Genomic DNA, 20,389 nt, shown 5'->3' with positions numbered 1-20,389 from the left:
CGATGGAGCAGAAACAAAATTAATCATCAACAAACACAGTGACTTCTAAGGGGAATCTGATCAAGACCTCCAGGAACCTCCAATGTCATTCCTGAGAGGCCACAACTTATATCAAAGCTGACTCACCACCACCTAGGCTCTGAACAATAATGAACTGTGGGTATACTTTAATACCAGTAATATATAAACTTCTCCCTGCGCCATGTAAGCTGCCATAGTCACAGGGGAGCACAGAAAGCTCCTGACAGACACCAAGCTTCCAGTACACTCAGATGCTGCCTGCATCCATCTGTGAACCAATGTCTCAGCGCACCAGTGGCCTACATCCTACACATGCCCCTCAAATGAGGTCTGTCACTCACCCCAGTTACCAAACACAATACGCACATAACCCAGGTTCTTGAAATATTGAATACCATCAGTATAATAAATAGGTAGCTATTTTAATTTGATATTAGTTAGTGAAATATCTCAACTTATTCTGTCAGTGGACCCTCATCATTACCCTAGTTCAGTTTTTCACATATTCATGCAATCAAAAAAATATTCATACAGCATTTATCAAGGGGAGCACAGCTAGAAAGGGGCAGGTGGACATATCATTTGAGGACAGTTCTCCATTAGGTGTGGCTTAATGCAGACAGAGGTCAACACATCTACATGGTACAGTGACACCTGTGACTCCAAATTTGCCTTCTTCCTTAAGAGAGTCAGCATCCAGGAAAGGTTAAGAAGCCTTTGTGGAATGTAGGTGGATAGTTCATGGTGTCAACCAGTGTCTGCCCTACTTCCTACTCAATGTGGATAATGGTTCTAGAAACAAAAAAGGAAAAACCATCAAGGAACTCAAATGTAATCAAGAGGGGGTGGTTAATAATGACTCCCCATCTACACAATAAAGTACTAAACCATAACCCACAATAATACAGGGAGCCCAGCACAGGACAGCACAACAGCAGAGCACAGTCCCGCCGAACCGTGACAGGACTGCTGATGCGGAGTGTCTTCTGTATTTGTGTTGCTTTTATTGGATAATGAATAAAGCTGTTTCAGCCAATGAGTTAGCAGAGGAAAGCCAGGTAGGAAATCCGAACAGAGATATAGAGAGTAGGCGGAGTCACGCAGATGCCATGTAGCTGCCAAAGAGGGATACTAGAACCTACCATAGGCCACAGCCTCATAGTGATATATAGATTAACAGAAATGGGTTATTTTAAGATGTAAGAGCTAGCTAGGAATACACCTGAGTTATTGGCCAAACAGTATTATAATTAATATAGTTTTGTGTGATTATTCGGATCTGAGCGACTGGGAAACAAATATGCATAATTCATTTACAGACTACCTAAAGGAAAAGTCTAGAAGAGGAAGGAGCTGAAGGGGTGTATGCCCATATTTCTGTATGGTGTGGCACCCAGGCGCCGGGGGTTGCGTAGCAGCTCTGCAGACAAGCCGTCTCTGCCTAACAGGATGTTTGGTGCTCCTTCCTTTGTAATTTGGAGGATATCTTATAGAGATGCTAATTCAGGCCTATGTGACAGCTAGCATACTCAGCAAACAGGTAGATGTGGACGTGACAAAAGGCCATTCACCTGGTTACCTAGGAGACAGCCTAATGATTTTCCTGCTCAGTTTGTGTTGGTATAAAAGTTGATTAGAAAATAAACACGGGAGATCGTCAGGAGAAAAGACCCTGAGATGCCCTTCAATGATGACCATGTAAGTTGTGTCTGATTATTCCTTGCGTCTCCGTACCAGTCCAGTTAGGGAAGATAGTTTTTTGTGTTGGAGCGACACGGGCTCTAACAAAGGGATTGTCAAATTTCTTGAAATTTATTTATATAAATTTGAATCAAATTTTTAAAATAAAGACTTCAGTACCTAAAATACAGAATATCTGGGAGTTTGCTGTAAGAATTCAACATGATTGTACATACTAAATTCAGAATGCTTACATATATGGCAAGTATATGAAGAACTAAATGCTCGCTTTTGTCTGAAATGGCTACTTGTCCATTTCTCTAAATCAAGTGTATTTCCCTTATTTCTTTTCTTCCAGTGTTAAGGATTGAACCTAAGACCTTAAGCAAGGTAGGCATGCACTATACCACTAACCTACAGCCTTAGTTCTATTATGCCTCTTAAGAATTGGGAGATTTCATACATTTATGCTTGTACTTATGGTATAATTGTGTGTATATATATATATATATATATGTATGTATATGTGTATACCATAAACAAGCTGGGTCTTTCCATTTGAAACTAATATATTAATGATTCAGGATAATGAACTTTTCTTACAATCTCCACTTAGCACTCTCTTAGGTTAGTTTCAAAAGGTCCTCTCTAAACATTCAGATGATAGTTTAGATAACAGAAAATGGTTAGTAAAGTGGTTTCAACATAATCCAGCATTTATACCATTCAAATGAGAAGCAGAGGAATGCCTATGTAGTACATGTAATGGCTTTTAGGAACAGAGGGAAGACGCTTACCTGTTTGGTTGATTTCAATTCGAGAACCATTAGTTAATTTGTCCAACAGTCTTATAAAGCTTGCTTCAAAATCTGTGAGGGGGAAAAAAGATAAAATCTTCCGTCAGGCACCATTTCTAGAGAACAGGTCTCATCCAGGTCCTGAGAAGAGGAGCCTTTGCTTCTGGCGTCACATCTGAGGTTCCTTCTGGAACTGGCTGACAGATCAATCATGGGTTGAGGGACCCGAGGCAGTGAAAGGGCACTGACGAGAGCAATTCAGCTCTCACGTCCAACAGCAAGTGTGTGTGTGTGTGTACATGTACACACACACACACACACCCAGCACTCTATCAATCTAATAGGATGCTCACTTTACCCACATAGAACCTATTAAAAAAGCCTGGTATGACAGCACGCAACTTTAACTCCTGTACTTGAGAGGCTAAGAGGATCAGAGTTCAAGGCCAGCTTTATCCACACAGTGAGCTCCAAGGCAATATAATGAGACTCTGCCTCAAAACTACCCAACCTATAAAGAACCTCAAGGGGGCACACCAAATGTGGTGGTTTGAATGAGAAATGTCCCTCATATCCATACTCTTGGGCATTTGGACATTTGGACACTTATGGCCCTTTTTGGCAAGGTTTAAGAGGTGCGGCCTTGTTGGAGGAAATACATCACTGGAGAAGGGCTTTAAGGGCTCAAATACTTGTGCCATTTCTAGTTCATGCTCTCTGCTTCCAGCTCAGTTCAACTTGTGAGCTCTCAGCGCTCGGCCCTAGCCACCATGTCTGCTGCATGCTGCCATGCCTCCCATGACAAGACTCTCACCCCTCTGGAACTGTTAAGCCCAAATACTCTGAATTGCTTTGGCCACGCTGCTTTATCATGACGGTTGAAAAGTAATTAGTGTGCCAAAGAAGAAAGGGCAGAAAGCACAGAACGTCTTAAAACCAACGTTGTTCTTTATACAGAATGTCTAGGAAGAGATTAAGTAGAGGCCACCTTCCGTTTCACAGATGAGGAATTCCCTTTTTCCCCCTCTCTCCCTTTCTGATCTACAGCTATCTGGAAAGTTCAGTTCGGGAGAGGGGGTTGTTGTTTTGTTTTTTACTGAAGATATTTGAGGGTCTGGGGAGGTGGCTCAGTAGGTGAAGTGCTTGCTCTAGCAAGCACCAGGTTCAGGTCTGTTTGTGCAAATGGTGAGAACCCACCTGTAATCCCAGAGTGTGCAAGATGGAAACAGGTCACCAGAGCAAGCAAGCTAGAATAGCCAAAGCAGTGAGCTCTGGATTCAGCTAAGAGCTCTGCCTCTAACTATATGTAAGGGGAAGAGTGAGCCAGGAAGACTCCTAATGTCAACCATCAGCCTTCACATGCACACAAACCTACCCACACATTGCAAAACTAAATATTTTAAAATTGTACTTGAACATAAAGTATTACTACCATCTATTTTTAAATACATAAAAAGAATGTTAATGAATGGATTTATATTGATAAGAGTGGGTAGAATTTAATTTTATATAAAATGTTTACATTTTATGCTCAAATTTTCTTTAATTTCTTTCTAAGCATTTATTTTTATGTGTATGTGTGGCTTTTGCACCATGTATGTACATGAACCTGGTTTGTGTTGCATTCCCGTGGAGCCAGAAGAGGATGTCAGATCACCTGGAACTAGAGTTAAAGACAGTGTGAGCCGCCATGTGGGTGCTCAGAACCAAACACCGTTCTCTGCAAGAGCAGCAAGTCCCCTTAGCTGCTGACCAGTCAGCCTAGCCTCTCAATTTTGCTTTAATAGATATTATCTAAAACCAAATAACTTGTCAAAAGCCAGGCACAGCGAGTTCACGAGTGCAATTACAGCACTTGGGAGACTGAGGCAGGAGGACTGCTGTGAGGTTGGAGTCAGCCTAGGTGCAGAGTGAGTTCTAGGACAGCCAACTCCTCAGTGAGACCAAACAAAGCCACCAGCAGAGTGGAAGACAGGAAGAACTTTCTCCCTGCCTCTCCTCTAATTTTAACCTCCTAGACAGACTCCACCCCTATAACGAACCAGCATCCCAGAAGTCACATGAACTGACCCCAAAGGGAGAGCAGGTCATGGGTCTCAGCGGCTCCCATCGTCCTGCCCTGCTACTCCATGTGGCCCCACAGCTCCTCACACAGCAGGTTCTCCAATCTATATAAAGAGCACCAAGCCAAAAGTCAGAAAGACACCATTAAATCTTAAAACAGACAGAAATGGTGAACACAACTTACTGGTGTTACCAGAGGTTTACTTTCAGCCACACATCACCCTTTAATCTTCATTATCACAATGCAATGGCGTCATTACCACTTCAAAGAAAAAAGAGGCTGAACCCGGACTGCCAACTAGCCTAACCTGTTCAAATGACAGCAACCACAGAGCCAGGATTTGAGCCTGCCTTCTGCTAAAGACTATGTCCTTAACCACATCATGACGAGGTTGCCTCTCCACTTAACACCTCACAACCAAGCCTTTCCCCCAGGAAACCTGAACTTGTACTTCAGAAGGAAGGATTCTGCAAGCAGTTGAACGGTCTCAGTCAGCACTCCCTTTTAATAACAGAATGGACTACAGTAGACCCCAACCAACCAGTGGTTTAAGTTTCCAGTTTTTGTTTTTCAAGACAGGGTTTCTTTGTGTGACGCTAGCTGTCCTGAAACTCGCTCTGTAGAGCAGGCTGGCCTTGAACTGGAACTTCCAAGTGCTGGGATTAAAGGTGTGTGCCACCACGCCAGCTTCATTTTTTAGTTTTAATTATTTCCAGTCAGGCCTGTGAAATCTCAGAAGATAAAGGCAATGCCACCAAGGCTGATGACTTAAGTTTGATCCCTGGGCCCCACCCACATGGTGGAAGGAGAGGACCAACAAGTTGTCCTCTGACCGCCACATGCACATACAAAATAAATATTTAAGTTTTTAAAAAATTACTACCAGTCAATGACAGTGAAAATATTAAATGGAAAGGTCTAGAAATAAACAATTCTCTTCTGTTCTTACAGGATATGAATCCTACATTTATCTAGCATATGAAGTCATCTTTTCTACCTACCCATTGGTATAGTAAGTCACTTCAGCTATTAGATCCACAGCTGCAGTACTATAGCACTTTGTTCAAGGCATCTCTATCTTAACCAATGATGACCCTGAAGCACAAGGATAGCGATGCTAGCAATGTGGTTATGCCTAGGGGAAGCACATGCATACTACAGAAATCATGCATAGAGGAAAAAATATTTAGCAAGGAACAGTGGTGTGTGCTGGCAATCCTAGAACTAGAGAAATTGGGGCAGGAGGATCAAGAGTTCGAGTTCAGTGTAGAATACACAACACCCTGAGCTACACAGTGAGACCCTGTCTAAAATAAGAACAAAACTATGCAAAACTCGAACTCAATACTACGTGTGTGGGTCAGGCATCAACCAGGATGGGGGGTTTGGCGGGGGATGGGGCATATCTTAGAACAAATGTCTCAAGGAGAAAGGGTATGGTAAGGGTATTCAAGAATCTTTAGCTTCAGTTTTACATGTATATGCAATAAGTTCTTCTATAGGTAGCATCACAAAAACTTCAAAGTGAAGGATGGAATTGGTTACTTCTATAGAACATTCTATTTCTAAAAACAGGCACAATTTGTATTACAATGCCACTTCCTAGTTAGGTTTATAGTAAATGCAAAGTACTTCGAAAATAAGTAAGTGTTTGATTGCCCAAGCTTTCTAGAGAAGAGGCTTTCACGAATGAAGCCTAAAATTAAAGCTTCCTTAGATCTTATAGATTAAGAAAAAGAAGGAAGAGAAGGAAAAAAAATAGAGCGGCAGGGGAGGGGGAGGAAGGGAGGGACTTGAAAACCATTTTGTTTTGCAATCCACAGGTGCCCTTAATCATGACCTCAATCAGAAGCGATCACTTGGCAGGAACATGAGTAGGAAGAGAATGGCACCTCAAAAGACGTCCAGGCAGGATCATCCCAGGTCACTGCAAACACACTTCAGAAAGCCAGACTCGAGCTAGTTCCAGTCTTCCCAGCAGTGAAGGTACAGCTCCATCATCTGGTGCAGAAGATCAAATTCCCTTACAGTGGAGTCAATTCCCCAGGCACATAAGCAGAGGCACCCAGGAGTGTTCCCCATTCACCTCCCTGCCTGCAATCTTCCCTTTGGATCACTCCACTCCTTGGTGTCTAAAACTTCAGGTGGCTGAAAACCTTAGGGGAAACATTTCAAACCCAAGCACAATGCCACTGCACTGTGTGGGAATACACAGCATAACTCAGGGCAAGATGTGGCCACCATCAGAGACACCAGTGCACAGATACTGACTAGGTTCTATTTCTTTACCTGGGTGGGGGTCACACGGTCCATGGTACAATCTCTTAAGCACTCTTTTATGTCTTAAAGTATTTCTCAGGTTCTTTTAAATGTTTTAAATTTACCACATGTGTGTGTGCATGTGTGCATGTATGCCATGGTGTGTGAAGATCAGAGGAGTCAGGTCTTTCCATACCTTTATGAGTATTCTAGGGAGAAGGCTTGGGTCGCCAGGCTTGCTCCACAAACAGCTCTGCCCACTGAGCCATCTTGAAGACCCAGATTTACACTTTATAAACAAGGGTCATGCACATCCTCATCTGCGGCTGAAGGACTAGGACTTAAGGCCAATCTGATATGATACACGGACAACCCTTGTCTCAAAAAATAAAATAAACAAAAGGTAAAAAGAAGGAGCTAATTCCCCCAGTCCCTTTCTGTTTTTCTCCAGACAGTGACTCAACATACATATACACACAGACCCTAGTTACTATGGAATTTGCTGTGTAGACCAGGCTGGCCTCAAACTCAGAGATCCACCTGAAAGGAGCACATTTCAATGAACTGTACTCAACAGCTTCAATTCAAAGGTATTCAAACTTAAGTGTCTGCAGACAGCAGGCTGGCTAGCTCACAGCATGTTCACAGCACAATGCAGCCTTGAAATCAATGACACCTCTGATATACTCAACTAGTATGAGTCACCTCCAAGGTACAACAAGAAAAGCCCTAAAACCATGCAGATGACTATGTAGAAACAGTGTTGGGCGGGGGGCTGGGAAAGAAATTATTGAGACGGCTGTTTCAGAGCGGAGACTAGGAGACAGACTCTGTTCCTTTCTTCTCTCTAAACTTTGAACCATGTGCATGTTTTTTTAAATGCATAAAATTTCACATTCAATCCAAATACCTTTTCACATAATTTAAAAAATGATTTCATCCAATTTTTCAGTTATGAAGAATGTTTTAAAGCCTCACCTGCAAAATGTGATTATAATCTCAGAACTCAGGAGGCTGAGGCAGGAAGAAGAGTTCCAAATCAGCCTGGGCTACACGATAAAGACATTTCTTTTTAAAATGAGAAGATAGCTGGGCGGAGGTAGCACACACCTTTAATCCCAGCACTCAGGAGGCAGAGGCAGGCGGATCTCTGAGTTCGAGGCCAGCCTGGTCTACAAGAGCTAGTTCCAGGACAGGCTCTAGAAACTACAGGGAAACCCTGTCTCGAAAAACAAAAACAAAAACAAAACAAAAAAAAAAAAAAAAAAAGAGAAGATAAGAAAATAAGGTTTAAAGGAATATTCAATTGCACAAAGAAATGTTCAAACTATATTAAAAGAAGGGTTAAAAGAAACATGTTCAATGTGATTTCAAGTTCTTTAGAAAACAACGGGAAAACAAGACAATAAATGGTTAAGTAAAGTTAGGAAGAAACTACAAACACACACTCAATTCTCAGTTAAGAGATGTATAATTACTTAGAAAAAATATTTCCTTTATATATGAGATAATATTTTATAATTTTTTGACCTACAAAATTCTTAAAGGAAATGACATTTTTCCTAGATTGTAAACAGACAAAGGAACAGAATAGAATATCTTCAACAGATACACAAATCAGGAAAAGTATATGGAGGGTTTACTAAAGCAAAAGTTACCACTTGAAAATTTTATAAATTAGAAGAAGGAAAAGCAAGAAACAAGATGAACTGAGAGCTTAGAAATGGGAAAGAAGAGCTGGAGAAATGGCTCAACAGTTAAGAGCACAGATTGCTCCCACAGAGGACCTGGGTTCAATCCCCAACCCCACCTGGCAGCTCACAACTGTCTGTGACTCCAGTTCCAGGGGATCAATGCCCTCTTCTGGCCTCCCTAGGTAGTAGGCATGCATACAAAACAACCATAATAAACTCAGAAAAAAAAGAAACATTTTCATCATCAACAACAAAAAGAAATGGTAAAGAAAATACTGCAGTAATGAAAAATCTGGGAAATGGGGGAACGTTCTGTGGTCTACGAATTAAGGGGTGCAATCTACACCAATTATTTACATTTTGACCAATAAGAATAATTTCCCCAAAGTACTATTACTTTTATAACATAAAGATGAAACCACAACTTTTGTCTCACACATGCAAATTTTGTGCGTATTTTGGTTTTCTTATATGAAAACCAAAGAAATAAAATAAAGAAAAGCCAGATAAATAAAATAAGATAAAATGAAAGAACTAAAACCAACAGCCCTGGTTTTGGATGCTGGGGATCAAACTCACTTCACCAGGAAGCTAGAGCCAAGCCCCCCCCCCACCCCGAGGACTGAGAGCTTTTACAACAAACCAGTCTCCACTACTACACTTCTAATGAAGCTAGCACCCAAAACAAAACAGAAGATATAAAAAGATACAAGGCAAAGGGAAGGAGAAAAGGAACCAATACTGAAGAACAGTGGTGAAGGCCGTGGATACTTTTCAACATTCAAAGAAAAATAAAATTATTGACAAACTGCATCTTCCAAAGTACAAAAAAGAACATATAAAGAGGGCTCCAGAAAGAAAATAACGAACATTAATTTCCAAAAATAAGTTAAAGTACAAGCTAATCTCATTTAATGAAAGCAGATCAAAACCCCCAAATAACACCTAAGAGATGCACAAACATCATCGTGTGATTGGTTAATAAACAAACTGCCTTGGCCTTTTGATAGGGCAGGATTTAGATAGGTGGAGTAGACAGAACAGAATGCTGGGAAGAAGGGAAGTGTGGTCAGATGTCATGCCTCTCCTCTCTGGGCAGTCGCCATGATTCTCTGACCTGAGTCAGATGTGATAGAGCCAGCAGCCAGATCAGACACGCTGAATCTTTCCTGGTAAGACAACACTCGTGGTGTTACACAGATTATTAGATATGGGTTAGTCAAGATGTGAGTAAGAGGCTAGAACTAATGGGCCAGACAGTGTTTAAGTGAATACAGTTTGTGTGTTGTTATTTCGGGGCATAAGCTAGCCAGGCAGCCGGGAGCCGGGCGGGACGAAAAGCAGGCCTGCCCACAGCTCCTCACTACAATCGTGTATTTTTTTAATTACCTATTGGGACTAAGGATGCATCTTAGTCAGCTTGGTGGGAAATGTCTCTTTTCTAGTAAGAAAGAAATGTTGTCCATGAAACACAAGAACGTCTAGGTCACCACAGCACTGATCACACAAATGGCCTAGTGTGAAAAGAACCTGACAAAATTCAGGTCTATTCATTCCATTTTGAAAGGTATGGTGAGTTTACTAATTTTAACAAAAGGGTTATTTCTAAAATAGAAGCCTTAGTTCAAGAACAGAGAAATCTTCCACAGCCATGGGGAAATCAGTGTAAAAACACATAGGCAGTGCTGAGTTCTGAATGCAATAGATTTTTCCTCTACATATTATATATCTATATTTAGTTTGCAAATTAAGTAAAAGACCAACAATAATGACTCATAAAACAACGATTTCAAGAAAATACTGAAAGTTCCATGAATGTGCTGTCTCTCAAAATGTTTTCCTGTACCCTTCCCTTTCTGACGGTGCAGAGCTCACGTGGTATGGCCGTGGAGTGGCACAGGTCTGGGCTGGAAGGGGTACCTGGACACAAGTATTATGATACCTCTGTCATTAAATGTGGGAGCGGGGTCACAGTTGTTACCCAAGTCAAGTCCACCCACTTAAAAGAGCCAAATTAGCCAGGTGGTTGTAGTGCACACCTTTAATGCCAGCACTTGGAGGCAGAGGCAGGTGGATCTCTATGAGATCGAGGCCAACCCTTTCTAAAGTGAGTTTCAGCACAGCCAGGGCTACACAGAGAAACCCTGCCTCAAAAAAACAGAGCAAAAAGAGTCAAATTAAAAGGGACAGCAGAAAAGGAGATTTATTCATGTGGCCACATTGGAAAAGGGGGTAAAATGAGATCAAAATTTAGATGGCCAAGGCTATGCACAGCTAAGCATTCCTGGCCAAGGTGTGTCCCAAAGAACACTGACCTACGCTGTCTAGGCTCTGATCAACAGAAAGTCTACCAACAACAGCAGAATATACATTTGCTCTAAGTGACCACAAAAGTAATACCAAAATAGACTTAAAATTCAACAAATTTAAGAGGTGAAATCATAGCGATATCCTCACACCATACTAAAGTAAAATCAGTATCACAAAGAAAGCAAGAAATAATCCAAACACTAGGAAATCAAACATGCTAATGAATAATCCACGGGTCAAAGGAAGTCTCAAAGGAAAAATTTTAAATCACACTAAACTGAAAGAAAACAAAAATACAACATACCAAAATGTGCGGGATCCAGCTAAAGCACTATAGTATGGTACATTTTTTTGTGTACTACATGCTTTTATTAGAAAAAAAAGACATCTTTCTCAAAACTCCACCTCAAGAAGCTAGTGGCAAAAAAGCAAAATAAACCCAAAACTGGAGAATGAAATAAAAATACAAGCAGAAATTAAATTAAAACAAGAGAAACTCCCTGAAACTGAGACCTAGTCCACACCTCCCCCGTTTCTACAACCATGGATGGGGTGTGTTGAAGACCAGAACCTCAGATATTCAGGGCAAATGCTCTACCACTGAGCTATATCCAGAAATCTCAAGAATACACACAAATAATTATATTTTAAAATGGGCAACGGCATGAAAAGACATTTCACAGAAAACATTAGATATGTGGTGGCATATGCAAATTAATACAATGAAAAATGACTACCTAATAAGCATGGGCCATAATGACTAAATAAAAGCATTTCAATTGCTGGTGAGAAACCACAGCACTTGTACATTGCTGATGAGAATATAAAATGGTGCCCAGACTGAGAGAACCTGGCACCGCCTTAAGAATGAAAGAAGCAACTAGCATGCAACCAGAAAAAAAAAAAAAAAAGACTGAGTCCTCATAAAATCTAGTCTACATGGGGCTGGAGAGATGGCTCAGTGGTTAAGAGAGCTGGCTGCTCTTCTGGGGACTTTGGTTCAAATCCTAGCACCCACATAAATATTCACAACCATTTGTAACTCCAGTTCCAGATCTGATGCCCTCTTCTGCCCTCTGAGGGCATCAGGCATGCATGCAACACACAGACATACATGCAGAAAAAAAATGCCCACATGTTAGAACAACAACAACAACAAAAAAAAAACCCTACCATCTTTCAACTGTGTAGAATAGTTCAAAATTAGGAGTGAGCCAGATATACTTCAAAAGTAATTTTAAAATGAGAACAAGAGAGAAATACTTTCATTTCATTTTTGTACTCAGGAATTTTTGTCTGGTTGTTTTTCAAGACAGGGTTTCTCTGTATAACAGTCCAGCTATCCTGGAACTAGCTCTTGTAGACCAGGCTTGGCCTTGAACTCAGATATCTGCCTGCTCCTGAAGTGCTGGGATTAAAGGCGTGCCCCCACCACTGTCCATTTTAGGATTTTTTTTAAAGTATCAAACTTGATTTAAAAACTTAATGGTCACGCTACAATCCACAAGCTGTATGCTGCCAAGGATAATGAATACAACCCAACAAACTCATAAGCATCATGATTTTTGTTTTTAGTAACTCAATTCTAATAAAGATTCTAAGGTATGAACTTTGCATATAACATTGTTGTATCAAAAAGAAACCCCTGAGAGGTTTGTTGCTGAATGAAGTATGTACCCTGTATACTCTATAATTTCATTCATAAACTTTTTTATATATTTTATTTTTTTGGTTTTTCAAGACAGACTTTCTCTGTAACAGCTCTGGCTGTCCTGGAATTCGCTTTGTAGACCAGGCTGGTCTTGAACTCACAGAGTCCTACCTCCTGAGTTTTGGGATTAAAGGCTTACATCACCATACCCAGTTTATATAACATTTCTGATCGACGAAACTAGGAACAGAATAGAGTAGAAGGAATGAGAGAAGGGAGACAAATAGATGTGAGCACAAAGGAACAATACCACCAACCTTCCCCTTTCCCTTTGATTTGTTAGTTCCTGGGGGAGGGGCAGCATGATGACAGGTCAGGTAGGTAAGGAGAAGAATATATTCTCAAGAGTACAGTATAGTGAACTGGGAGCCAGGAGGATAAATCTCACGAGGAAGGATGTGGGTGTCATTCAAGGCAGTAAAATATTCTTTGTAAGAAGCCGAAGGAGTCTCAGTGGCTTCAGGGGAAGGCAGGACTGTCTTCTCAAACGGTTTCGCAGCACTCAAGTGTGGAGAAGGGAGAATGGTAGCCATTCCACTGACTGGGAATTGCCTACCTCATGTAGATTATGTCAGTGAGGCAGGGCTAGGGAGGCAGAGGTTTGTTACCAGGTACTGCACAGCCAGCTAGGCCTCAGACCCTTCCATCTATACCAACCACTACACTGGCAAGGGCCCCCTGGGGCAGAGAAACATCTCAAGGCCGGTCATCTTCTGCAGACAGTCTGCTGAGATCAAAGCTTCTGTGTGACATGTCAGCTTCACTTTGTACAGGAGGTGCTGCCTGCCCAGGTGCTGCCCAGGCAGACAGCAGAAGTTCAGCTAGCTGCCATCATGAACCACAGGTGTGACGGCCACTGGGCAGCTTCTGACCAAACCAAAGCCATCCAGTTTGACTGTCCCACCACTTGTCACTATGTTCTTTGGTTCCAAGTCTCAGTGAACCATGTAATCGGCACGAAGGAATCTAAGTCTTTTAAAAACTGGGGCATTATTAGATCCTTGATGGGTCTCAGCTGGCAAGACTGATGGGGTTCCTAGACCAGTCAAATACACCTCAGATCTTGGTTTATGTGCCTCAGAAACCCCACCTCATGAACCGTGCAGGGGTAGGGGCTGGGTAGGAGGAAGCCCCCTCTAGCTCTCACCCATTAAGGGTTCTCATAACTCCCTCCACCCTTTTTTAATTGGTGGTAGTAGAGAATCTCACACTCTTGAGGTCCACAAAGTAGCTACTGTGTGAATGACCGGCTTGTCCCACAAGCTCTGGTACCAAATTCAGACCCTGGTTCATATGAAGAGGTGTCATTCTCATACCAGGCCAAGAGCTCTGGGGTGGTCTGTATGGACACATGGAAACCAGGTAATATGGGGAAGTTTTACAGTCGTGAAGACATTCTCTAGCTCCCCATGTCAAGTGTGCATACCCTGGTTGTGATACTATCAGTATGACGGTTTGAACAGATGGTCTCATTAGGAAAGTAGTACAAGAATCTTCTATTTATTACAATTGTTAATGAACCTACAATGATCTCAAAAAGAAAGATTTAGTTTAAAAAAAAAAAGATGGCGCATACTCCCAACCAAATACAGTTCTTATAGCATCTAAGCAAGAACAGAAAACAGGCCGTTCAGATTCTTGACATGTTTGGTATGTCTTGTTTGGGGCAGCCAAAGATCATCACCTGGGAGTACATATTAACAACCAACAGAAGCACTAATTAATTAACAGGACAATATGCAACCTCTACATGTCATTACCTGTCATCCAGCTCACTCCAGTCCTGCTGTCTATTAACAATTCCAATTATCAAATCACAAGGAAAAGAAATTTATAGGTTCGCCCTCCTTTTAGAAGAGCTCATTTACGAGCAGCTAGGTTTATCCCCTAAATGTGTCGGCTAATCAAAAACTGTTTTCCTTCTCAGAGAACCACATCTTAAAGGGTTCTTTTGATTAAAACTGTTTAACCTTCCCACTTCAGAATGTCTACTCAAGCCATGTATAGCATTCCCACCAGCCCAAGTAACTCTTTTAACTTTCCAGAAGAGGACTCCGAAGCCGAACATATGAGCAGCCTGGTAACAGCAATCTTATCAGACCTACACTTATCAACTTTACCCAAATCAAGTGCCTCGTTTGGGAGATTCGACAATTACCTTTCATGTGGCTTTCTCTACTTAGCCCCCACGTCACACAGAACTCATTAGACCAACTCCTGAAGCCCTTGTGAAATCCAGAGGTAAAGACCCCTGGAAAACCGGATGTAATGGTATACATAGTAAGTCCAGCGTTCAGAGGCAGAGGCAGGCAGATCTCTAGATCTCCCTGAGTTCGAGCCCATCCTGGTCTACACAGTGACTGACAGGACAGCCAGGGCTATACAGAGAAACGCTGTCTCAGGGAAAATGAAAGTTAGCTGGAACAGGTACTGTATCATGCCAATGAAGAACATCCAAGTGTATAACAGGAAAAGAAGCCTCTCAGTCTGGCTGGAGCTGGCTGAACACTTAAACCCATCACCTCACTTAACTATCCTGGCTATCTTACTTTCAATAAAATGACAGAAACAACAGAAATATTACTTCCTCTTTGACACGAATAATACAATGAGACAGTATAACTGGTTGTGTTCAAAAGTGAAATATAAGTTGCATATAGTTATACTTTCATTGCTTTTGCTTTTTTGGTATTTTAAGACAAGTTCCGGCTACTTCACTTAACTCAGTGGTTCTCAACCTTCCTAATGCTGCGACCCTGTACAGCTCCACATGTTGTGGTGACCCCAACCATAAAATTATTTTCGTTGCTACTTCATGGCAGTTATTTTGCTAGTTATGAACCGTAATGTAAATATCTGTGTTTTCCAATAGTTTTAGGCAACCCCTGCGAAAGGGACGTTTGACCCCTACCCCCATGAAGTTTCCATCTACAGTGTGAGAAACGTTGGCCTAGCTGACCTAAAATTCACCAAGAAACCCAGGCTGGCCTTTGACCCCACTAACCTCCTGGCTCCATTTCTGAGTGCTGGGGTTACAGCAGCTGTGTGCCACCATACCAGGTATATATGAAGAGTTAACTGGAACCATTCCAGAACCACCTTTCTTTGGAGACCAATTTCTTCTCATTATTTAAACCTCTATGCACAGAAAAAGGGCACTTTTATTTAACATATCAACTTCTCCGTCTGAAGTCCCAGGGTTTGGGCATGACCCAAGTCTCATCTACTTCTGAAATCCAGGGTCTTCCTCTGCAGCCTTCTTCTCTATGATAGGTTACAGAGATAAATACTGCCATGTCTAATTCCTTAGGCAGTTCTAATAATACCTGCTGTTACTCCTAAGAATTTGCAATATAACGCAAAAGCTTAAATTATTAATGTCTCAGAGTTTTTAAACCCCAGTACTGACATTTCAATAAAATTACTACTAATATACAGAATAATTCTTGACTGTGAGGTCCATCCTGTACATTATTGTAGGGTATTAGCAGTTTCTTGGGCTCTCCTATTTGGTAATTCCCCTAGTGATACCCAAAAATGTCTCTAAATACTGTCAACATCGCAGAGGGTAAAGCTACCAACAATCTGCAGATATGTAGAACTGATCACCTAAAAGGGAACTTCAAAGGAACAACATACTTTTGAAGTATTCGGAGTTTCCAATGGTGAGAGAAAGGCTTGGTACAGACAGCACAACTTTACCCACTGTTCAGTAGAATCAGCACAGTAAACCAATCAGCACCTGTTCCTCCTGCTCACTGGGCCCTGCTCATGACAACCAAGTATTAGTTAGTCCCCATAAGAATCCCACAAAGCAGGACTATTTGAGTCCACTTTACCGATAAAAAACTTAAGGCTCAGAAATGGATCTTGCTTTAACATTTGTTTTATGTGTGTACGGGGTGGGTATGTATATATGACCACATGCTAATAGAGGTCAGAGGACAACCGGAGAGAGTACTGTGGCACACTCTTAGACACAGACATATACAGCATGTTAAAAAAATAAAAGTAAACTGCTTAAGAGAACTGTTTCTTTCACCTATAATGATCCCCACAGCTACCGTTTCCACTATCACAATAGAAGGACATCCAGAATGTCTGTCTTCCTTACAACCTGGGCTCCAATGAGTTCCTCCACCACACTAGACCCTTGCTACTTCATGCTATTCCACTCAAGTTCCTCCTGTAGAGAACAAGCTCCCTGAGCGACCAACTTTTACCTATATCTATACTCTGCTACCGCAAAGCCGTGCACATGAGGCTCAAATAACCTTCCGAATGGTTCCGAGTCATGCCTCCTCCAAAATGCACTCTCTTTGAAATGTTTAAGCACCTTTGGGGGATATGATTGATTTTTGTATTTCAGCTGGAGACTATATTGGTTATTCTCAAGTTATTTTCCAAATTCCATAATCCAAGTCAAGAAGAGGCAGACAGAGATAGATGAAGCTCCCATGGATTTGGATTTGACTACCCAAATCATGTGTCTGAGGCTACATACATGTGTTTATGTTTATGTGTATATTATGCACACTTAACCTGTTTACATACTAACATTCATTTTACGCCTACAAATAAAAGTAGAGATATGTATCTGGGTCTCTCTGTAAGCAATCAGACAGATTGTTATAGGATGTTTTACTCTTTTGGCTTTTTTGGGGGGTGGGCACCACCCAGCTCCCAAATAAATCACATATTGAGGCTTATTCTTAATTGGGAATGCCCGGCCTTTGCTTGGCTTGGCTTGTTTCTTGTCAACTTTTCTTAACTTAAAGTATCCTGACTATCTTTTGCGTCTGTCTAGGCTTTTATCTTTCTCTATTTCTGTTTACCTTTCTTTACTTCTTTCTCCGTGGCTTGCTGGGTAGCTAGGCGGCTGGCCCCTGGTGTCCTCCTCTCCTTGTTCTCTCATTTGCTCCTTGCTCTTTCTTCTCCCAGAGTTCTCCTTCTATTTATACTCTCTGCTTGCCAGTCCCACCTATCCTTGTTCCTGCCTCGCTACTGGCCGTTTATCTCTTTATTAGACCATCAGTTTTAGGAAGGCACAGTAACACAGCTTCACAGAGTTAAACAAATGCAGTGTAAACAAAAGTCTCACACCTGAAAATAATATTCCCCAACAGACAAGCATCTAGCTAGAAGGTTCCTAAGCCTTTAAATCAGCACAAGGTGGCGGTCTCTATTATACTAGTACATTGAGGAGGTGGCTAGTTAGGTTTTTCTGTTAATTCGACACAAACCAGTGTCACTTGTCACCTGAGAAGTGCACCCAACACATCAACTAGCCTATCAGTAAGCCGGTGGGACATCTACTTGATTGATGATAAATGTGGGTGGCAACCCCACTGTGGGGTTGGTAGTCTTGTGGTGTGTAAGAAAGCAAACTGGGCAAGCCAGTAAGCAGCATTCTTCCTTGGTCTCTGGTTCGAGTTCCTGCCCTGGCTTCCCCTCCTGACAGACTACAACTTAAGTTGTAATAAACCCTTTCCTCCCTGTGTTCCTTTCAGACATAGTCTTTTATTACAACAACAGAACCCTAAGACATGAGGTAAGGAGAACAGTCTACAGTGGCGCATCCCATAAAATAACCACCTCCCCAGGTACCAGATCCCCTACCCTTTCAGAAAAATGCCAGGGTCAAGTTCATGGAAACATGAACACTGTACTGGGGCACCAATCAAGAGTCAACTCTGAATTGTATCTTATGAGCATTATATTTGTGAAAGAAAGCCCACCTGGGCTAAATCCTGTGCCTAGTGGTCATAGCAGAAACAAGGTCTCCAGGCTAATCTGGGGTTGAAAACACAGCAAAGCAGACCAAGCAATAACTCTTCTTTAGGACCAGATTTAAAACTGGGGGTGGGGAGAGACTGGAGGGAAAGAGCACTAACCAGTGCCTCCGCCTCAACTTTGAGGGTTTTTTTTGATTGTTTGCTTTCAGTTTTTGTTTGTTCATCTGTTTTTTGTTGTTCGGCTTTTTTTTTTTTCTTTAAACAGGGCCTATGTAAACCTGGTTAGCCTGAAACTCACTGTGTAGACCAGGCTAGCCTCTTAACTCACAGAGACCCACTTGCCTCTGCCTTCCAGTTTTTGTTTGGAGAAAAAAAACTCACCTCCGCTGCACAGCTCAGGCTGGCCTTGAACTTGTGATCCTCCTGCCTCAGCCTCCTGAGTGCTGGGATTATAGATGTGGGTCTCCAAACCCAGTGTTTTCTCCAGCAATATAGGGAGGACAGGAACTTAACCTTGACCTTACCAAGCCTTCTAGGGTCTTCCTTTCTAGCCTTCTGTTTCCATCACAAAACTTCAAGAGTGACAGAAACAAAACTATCAAAAAAACATATTCAGACAGATGATGAAATTGGTCTAGCCATCTATTACAAGAGGCTCTGCAAAGTTAAACACATCAGCCTGACCCTCCCTGAACCAACTCCAGGCCCTCTCTACCTTCAGGCTACAGGAAGGTTTTGATTCAACTGTCTTATTGTGTCTCTTAAGATTAAAGAGCCACTTCTGAACATGTACCTAAATTCTAGGGGAACAGATGAAAACCAAAGCCATTTAATGAGATGTGGGTTCAAATGAGAGGTTTAACCCATCTGCCTTTGTGGAGCAAATAAATAAATAAAAGAGCTTGAAGCCTATAGCTTACTGTTTGGTGTTCCTTTTCCTGAAGTCAAGACAATTAGATCTATGAATTAAAATTTTCTCAGCTGAAATGTAGGAGGCCTATAATCCCAATACTCAGGAGGTGGAGGCAGAAGGAATAGGAGTTGAAGGTCAACCTCAACTACACAAGTTTGAGCCCAGCCTGGGCAGCATGAGACCCCGTTTTAAAAACAAAACAAAAACCCATCTCAAAGCTCCTCTACTGCGCACATCAGTCACCAATAGAAACAAGCACATCATTTAAAAATAAAATCTTGTAATCCACTGCCTAAGAGATGTAGGGGACCGAGAAACAATGGCGACAAGAACTGGTGTCCAATGGGGGGGCAGCGGTTTCAGAGACCTGCTTTGGACGAGAACGGGGAACCAGCCAGGGATACTTTCCTCTCCAAACATCTGTCCGTCCACTCACTCACTACTACATGTCGGTCCAATAAACTATTTTTTTCTCCTTTGAGAGGTTTATGGCGAAAGCAAGAGTCTCAAGAGAGGGAAGTGCGTGGGTGACGCCTACTCGTAGCAACACGCCAGCCAGGAAAACGTGTAGCTGTTTACTACCCGCGCCCGGGAGCCGCAGGGAATCGTTCCACGCGTGGCGCAGCTCCGACCAGACCCGCCTCTCGCTCCGCCCGACCCCCAGCCCTCCCACGCGCCCCGCGACGGCTCGAGACGGCGACCTCGGATCCCCGCCCTCCACGCCCCCCTCTCCAATCACCTCGAAGGCCCGGGTTGTCGTCCCTGGCCCGAATCCTCCGGATCTTGACCGGGCGCCCGCTAAGGGTGGACAGGACCAGCCGCTGACGCAAGAAGTTGCACCCCGCGTAGCTGAGGGAGTGCGCCTGGGTCGCCATGTGCGTGCAGTCCGCGGAGGGCCGGGAGCTGGGAACGCGACAGGGACCACGGCGGCCCCCGACGCGTCCACGTGGTTTGGAACAGGAAGACAGAGCGACTAGACACCGGGTCAGAGGGGAGCGGGGCGGAGCTAGCGGCCGCCTGCCCGCCTCCTCGCCTGGCTGGGGCGGCCCGGGCGCCGGGGCACACTGCCATTGGTCCGTGGGGGAGCAGGGCGTTGCCCCTTCTGCGCCGCCATTGGTCCGCTCTGTAGTTGGGCGTTGCTCTGGCCCCTCCGCCATTGGTCGATAGTGAAAGAGGGCGGCGCCCGGGCCCCAGCAACAGCGCG

At 42.8% G+C, this 20,389-nt stretch overlaps 1 protein-coding gene across 1 annotated transcript in view; it reads right to left on the bottom strand.

Moving 5' to 3' along the window:
- Rcl1 (RNA terminal phosphate cyclase like 1) overlaps positions 1–20,162 on the bottom strand; it is a 45,800-nt gene extending 25,638 nt beyond the window's left edge. Inside the window, exons 1-2 of the mRNA XM_038324874.1 lie at positions 19,925–20,162; positions 2,499–2,570 (exon numbers count right to left, since the gene is read on the bottom strand). Coding sequence (XP_038180802.1) covers positions 2,499–2,570; positions 19,925–20,060 — 208 coding nt within the window. The 5' untranslated portion in view covers positions 20,061–20,162. The remainder of the gene's footprint in view (positions 1–2,498; positions 2,571–19,924) is intronic.
- Positions 20,163–20,389: the final 227 nt, after the last annotated feature.

Source organism: Arvicola amphibius, chromosome 1, assembly GCF_903992535.2.
Source record: "Arvicola amphibius chromosome 1, mArvAmp1.2, whole genome shotgun sequence".
Taxonomy (NCBI): Eukaryota; Metazoa; Chordata; class Mammalia; order Rodentia; family Cricetidae; genus Arvicola; species Arvicola amphibius.
The sequence above is the reverse complement of the archived record's forward strand: the minus strand, read 5'-3'. Positions and strand labels throughout refer to the sequence as shown.